The sequence below is a fragment of the Myotis davidii genome, unplaced genomic scaffold (assembly GCF_000327345.1).
Source record: "Myotis davidii unplaced genomic scaffold, ASM32734v1 scaffold828, whole genome shotgun sequence".
NCBI classification, from domain to species: domain Eukaryota; kingdom Metazoa; phylum Chordata; class Mammalia; order Chiroptera; family Vespertilionidae; genus Myotis; species Myotis davidii.
In genome coordinates, this window is record NW_006299391.1 from 174241 (window position 1) to 180207 (window position 5967).

At 55.2% G+C, this 5967-nt stretch overlaps 1 protein-coding gene across 1 annotated transcript in view; it reads right to left on the reverse strand.

The window, feature by feature from the left end:
• Positions 1 to 5967, reverse strand: part of SLIT3 (slit guidance ligand 3) — a 532520-nt gene that overhangs the window by 21982 nt on the left and 504571 nt on the right. The window contains exon 26 of the mRNA XM_006774961.2: positions 675 to 746. Coding sequence (XP_006775024.2) covers positions 675 to 746 — 72 coding nt within the window. The remainder of the gene's footprint in view (positions 1 to 674; positions 747 to 5967) is intronic.

The window sequence follows — 5967 nt, forward strand, 5'->3', positions numbered from 1 at the left end:
GATTTTTCCCCCCCAGCCAAGCCCCTCCCCCTCTGAGGCTTTGTTCTCGCCCACCCCAGTAAGACAATCCCCCGCTCGACCTCAACTCAACAGACCTCAATCCTGGAGCCGCCGGGAAGCTGCCCTGCCCACCGCCCAGTCCACGGGAGGGCTCTCCCTGCAGAGGAGGTTTGATGCCCAGCCACACCGAGGGTGCTCGGAACACACACCCTCAACATGCCAGTTTGGGACGTTGAGTATTTTGAGCTGAAGGCGCTTGAGAACCGGCAGATGCAGGAAGGGCGCTGACTTCCCCCTTTCTGCCTCCAAGCGGGGCACTTTCCCGAGAAAGGTGCCCTCCCTGCACCAGGAGGACACTCATCACCAGGGACTGGGAGTCTCTGAACGTGCAGACCCACTACAGTAACCCTGCTCTTCCGTCAGCTTCCCCACATATTTCCTAGTCCCTGTCCCCCAGTGTATGGCCCTACCCCAGCCCCTCTGTCCTGCCATAGACCCACAATTCATCGTTCTTTGTGTGGAAAGGTGTGTCAGCTTTGGGCCCCAGGGCTTGTTCGGGTCATTTTCCTCTGGCAGCCGCCCATGTGCATTAGCCGTGGCCGCCATGGGCCGTGGCACTAGGCGATGTTCCGTTTGGGTGGGTGCACGCTGGGGAGAGAGCCGGGGCTACTTACAGATGGGACAGGGATGGCAGGTCGTTGAAGGAGCCTTCAGGGACGCTGGAGATGTCGTTGCCGTGCAGGGTTCTGCAGCAGAGCACAGGCAGGAGGTTAGCGCCCAGAGCGGACCTGACTCAGGCCCTCGTGGTGCCCCAGGCTGGCCCAGGCCCCTCCGTTTCACTGGGGGCCCCACTGCCAGCAGCAGGAGGCACCGCGTCCTCTGTGGCCGGCGCGTGGATGTCCCCATGCCCCGCTTGGCAGCAGGGACTCGGGGGTAGCGGGTTTGGGAAGGAGAGGACGGACTGCTGTACGGCACGGGCCTGGGAAGGGACCAATCCCTTTTCGCTGTGGAATGTTGGGTAAGTTACTTTACTTCTTGGGCCTCCATTTTTGCACCCCCCCCCGCCCCCAAAATGGAGAGCTGTCTCCCTAATGGAGGCCTGGAGCTTTAGAGGTGATGCGAAGAGCTGTGGCTGAGACCATCAGTTCTGCATCCAGGCTGCTTCCATTCACACCCTGATTCTGCCACGTGCCAGCTGTGTGACGGTGGGCAGAGTTATCACCCTCTCTGGGCCTCAGTGTCCTGTTGTAAACTGGGAGTGAAAGTAAACAGATTTGCCACAGAAGGTGGTGGTGGGTGCATTAATCCATGCAGAACCGTCATTTCCTAAGTGCTAAACGATGAGCCTCTTCTGGTATTTGTGACAGGGTTTTGAAGAATGTCTGGTTCTGATCAAGAAACTGGTTCCCTTTTTAGTCACTTTGGGAGCATTATGGGGAGTGAGAAATGCCATCGTCCCAGCTCAGGTGATAGAAGACGGTGGGCACTCGGCTCCTGGGGAAGGTGCCTGGGAGCCTCACACTCGCCTTAATGCAGTGGTTCTCAACCTTCCTAATGCTGCGGCCCTTTAATACAGTTCCTCATGTTGTAGTGACCCCCAATTTCATCATTACAAATTGAACATAATTAAAGCATAGTGATTAATCACAAAACAATATGTAATTATGTCTGTGTTTTCCAATGGTCTTAGGTGACCCCAGTGAAAGGGTCATTTGACCCCCAAAGGGGTCGTGACCCACAGGTTGAGAACCACTGCTTTAATGGGACCGGGTGGGCCTGGTGCATTTCCTAACAGCATGTCCAAGGGTCCAGGCAGCCTCCCTCCACCCTGCGGGGTGGTAGCAGGAGCTATTCCCACCTGCAGGGCAGTGCGTATACTGAGCTTCAATTAAATGCCTGGAGAATAGGTTCAGGGAGAAAACGGAATGAACTATGCTTCGCTGCTCAAGTCACAATGCGAGCAGATCCACAACCCACGGATTACACCCTCCACTGAAGGAGCAGCCATCAGCTGCACACCCCAATCCCCCAGCTGATGGCTCCCTTAGGGCCTGGCCTATGAGATGCAAGGCGGGTGAAATTCACACTCTCAGAGGCGGCGTTAGGGATGCTGGGCACAGACCCCTGTGCTGTGAAGGGAGCTGCAGTGGAACGAGGGGGTGTGTCAGGACGACACTCGGGAATCTGCTCTTTTGTTTCCCTTGTAGCTGCCGTGAGCCTGCCCCCAGCTTTGGCCGGAAACAGGCATGAGCTCAATCATCCTTAATACAGAACAGAGGCTCTCAATCCCTGGGCAGGGGAGCTAATTGCAGGCAGGCTCTGCTCTGTCCCCAGAGGCTGGCTCAGAGGGGGTGGGGTGGGGCCAAGAGGCTGCGTTTCTAACAGGCTTCCGGGTGACGCTCCGAACCATGCTGAGCTGGTTAGGGTGTCATCCATCACCCTAAGCACCCGCCTCCCTCCCAGGACGCAGGGCAGAGGGCGCAGGCGGCTCCTCACCTCCCGTTGCTCCCGGGGAAGAAGGTGCTGGAAGCACTTCCTAGCGCTTTCGTCAGTCTCTGTCCACCTCTACTGCACGTGGTTATTTATGAATCACACGGCCCCTGCCTGCCATTAGCTGGGATCACCTCATGGCTGCCTGCTGGTCGGCGAAGGCCCCCAGCCCGCCGTTAATCATTTCTGAACGAGGCCTGGGCCCCTGGGGAGGCACGGAGCCCTGATTTAAAAACAGCATACGCCCAAAGGCAGCGCTGGCACAGGGACTCCTGCAAGGCGCGCTCCCATTTGTTATGAACGGAGCCGCTGAGCTCCCCGTAGACCACCGAGCAAGGGGCTGGGATTTACCAGGACAACACGGCTGAGGAAGCCTGCCTCCCGCAGGTTCCCGCTCCTGGGTTGGCCCCCAAAGAGCGGCTCCGGCAAGTCTGCGCACCCTCCTCCAGCCAGCAGCTGCTGCTGAAGTTTTCAGCTGCCTGCATCTCTAACGTCTCCTTTTACGCACCAAAGGGCCACGCCAGGACCGTGGTTTGGAGGTCCAAAGGAGTCCCCTTTTGGTTCACCAGAATTAGCTGATGTTCACCAGCTGGTCAAAAACGAAGTGGGCCCAGGGGCTGGGTGGAGGGAGGCAAAGAGGATGGGCGGGGGGGGGGGGGGGACCTCTGTGATACTGTCAACACTAAATAAAAAATATTTCCTGTAAAAAATTGAAATGAGGTTGTCTGAGAAGGGAGTGAGCTCTTGGTCTCTGAAGGTAACCAAGCCAAGGGCACATGGAGCCCTTGGCAGGCAAGCTGTAGGGACGGTCTATGCCAGCGTGGAGCATGATGAACAGCCCCTGTGCATAAACAGCGAACTCCATCCCACTTCAGGGATTGTCCTGGGAGCTAAAAATACCAAGGATGATGGATGATAATCCACGCCCCCGCCCCCGCCCCCCGCAGACACACGCCAAATCTGCCGCCTGTGCTAACCGAATCCAGGTGGCTCCTGCGGCCAGCGGGGGCTGGGAGTGACTGCAGGGACCACACGCACACAAGGCATGTGGCTTGGTGTGGGGCACAGGCCAGGGAACACAGAGATCCCTGGAGAAGAGCGTGAATGTTCACGAGAATGTGCTCATCTGACTTTCTTCAGATGAGGAGTGAAGTAGGACAAGCATGTTTTCACACCATGTTTTGTACTCAGGGCTCCTGGACCAACCTTCTGCCATGTTCTCTGAAATGTATTTATATCCATCTGCCAACACACACACACACACACACACACAGGTATACACAGACATGCACACACAGACGCACACGTGCGCGCACGCACACTTTCTGGCCTTTGTCTGTGGCTGAATCTTGAGGCTCCTTCTCCTGCCCCACCCCACATGGACAGCATCCCTGGGTCACTGGTCATTTCTGAATTTTAATCAAAATTATGAATCCCTTGAAAAATGAGAAAATCTACAAATGCTTAAATGCCGTTGCATATATTGCAATTCCTGATTTAAAAAAAACAACAACCCTATCTTTTTGTCCCTACTCTCTCAATTGTAGATATGTTACTGTCTTCATTCATCTCTAACGTCACCTTCATTTATTACAGAAACGACAAGGCTAACAGCCCTCCATGAGTTTTTTCGAGTGTTTACGTTCCCCGATAGCCCCCCTTCAGAGCTATCCACGTTTACCAGTTATAATTGTAACGTATGTGCGGATTAGGTTTATTTTCCCAGGCCCGCACCGCCGTGGAGTTTTCATCTTCTCACAGTAATTGCCCTTCATCGACTGGCTGCGTGATGCGTTCCTCACCCGTTTCCCCACGGTGGCACTTGTAGGTAATATTTAAAATTTAGGTTAAAAATAACAGTGCAGCCAGGATCTTAATGCACAGAGCCTTTCCCTCATGTTGGATTAGGCTGCAGCATAAATTCCTCCATGTGCAGTTACTGGGAAAAGGGATACAAATATCGTAAAAGAAATGTAGCCTGTGAACATTTTTATTTTTCCTGAATTGGCTCTTATGCAGCAGATGACTGCTCCCCACTGAGGTGGAGGGTTGCAACGAGGGCCTCTAAGACCCCATTTTATTTACAAGATGCCACGATTCTAAAATCACGGTGCTCAGATCCTAGTGGCCCTAACTCAAGAAGCAGGCTCAGCGGGCTGCGTGTGTGAGTGCACCCTGACGAACTGACCGCTGCAGGGGTGGGCACGCCGTGTGCTGGGGGAGGAGGGAGAAAACAGGGTGACGTTCACCCCACCGCCTGGCGGACGGACAGATGGACAGGCAAGCATTCATTCTCTTTCTCCCTTTTCCGCGTTGAGTTGCCCCAAAAAGAACTGCTCTAACTATGGACATGTGCACAGGGATCCCATTAAAATCGGCAGGTCACCCCCTGGCAGCAAACCCATGCACAGAGCTGGAAGGCCGGGGTGGGAGACAACAGGTTGAGATGGAGGGGGGACGGTGGGAGGTGGGGGCGCAGGTCCAGCCTCAGCCCCGGCTGGCGAGATGAGCCCACGTCCTGTGTGCTCGGCGGGAAACAGGGGAATGGTTCTGCTGATGTTTCCATTCTCTGCGCCCCCAGAGAAGGTGGATAATAAATAAGTGACGATAACAGATGGCGCCCTGTCGGCGCGGGCACTCCTCTGCCCCCAGAGAACTGATTTTTAATAACAGCGCACATGACATGTGGCGGAGTTGTCGCTGACACCGGTGTTTTGTGGGCCCCAATAAACCACATTAGCCCGGAGGCTCTGGAACGGACCAGCTCACTGGGTGCTGTTTGCTGACTGACTGGCCCTGGGTGCTGGGAAGGACCCCAGGGCTCGGAGTCAGGAGGCTGGTTCCTGCCACCCTCTGACTGCTGGACCTTAGGCCAGGCCTCAGTTTCCCCATCTTAAAAATGGGCGCAAGCTTCTCAACTGCATGCACTGCTGCAAAAGGTTACATGAGGCAATGGCCATGAGAAGCCCATAAAATGATTATCACTATTATAGTAACAATGGGCCAGAGGGTAAGAAGTTAGTAAGTTTGGGGCAGAATGTCTGGCATCTCCGCTCTCACGGGCATCATTCAAAGGATCCTCTTTGTGCCAGACGGAAGGCACCAGAATCAGGGGTCACCAGGCCTCAGGTGGAGGTGCCAGGGAGGAGCTTTTGCAAGTGCTGATGTGGGAACAGTAATAACAAATGAATATTTATGAGGTGTTTCCCATGGGCCTGAGCGGTGCTTAGTGCTTTATGTGCAGTATCTGACTTAATCCTCATAAGGATTGAGAGGCAACTAGCATCATCGTCCGATTTTGTGGATGAGAAGACGTGCAGCGGGGGCGGGGCAGAGCTGAGCGTGGGCAGAGGTGGCCCCGTCTGCCTCAGTGGGCTGCCCTGTCTATGTGCAGGGCAGGGCCAGGCAGGTGTGATATGGTGAGGAGGGGAGAGGGGGGAGGGTGAGGGACAGAGGGACAGAGGGAGGGTGCAGCAA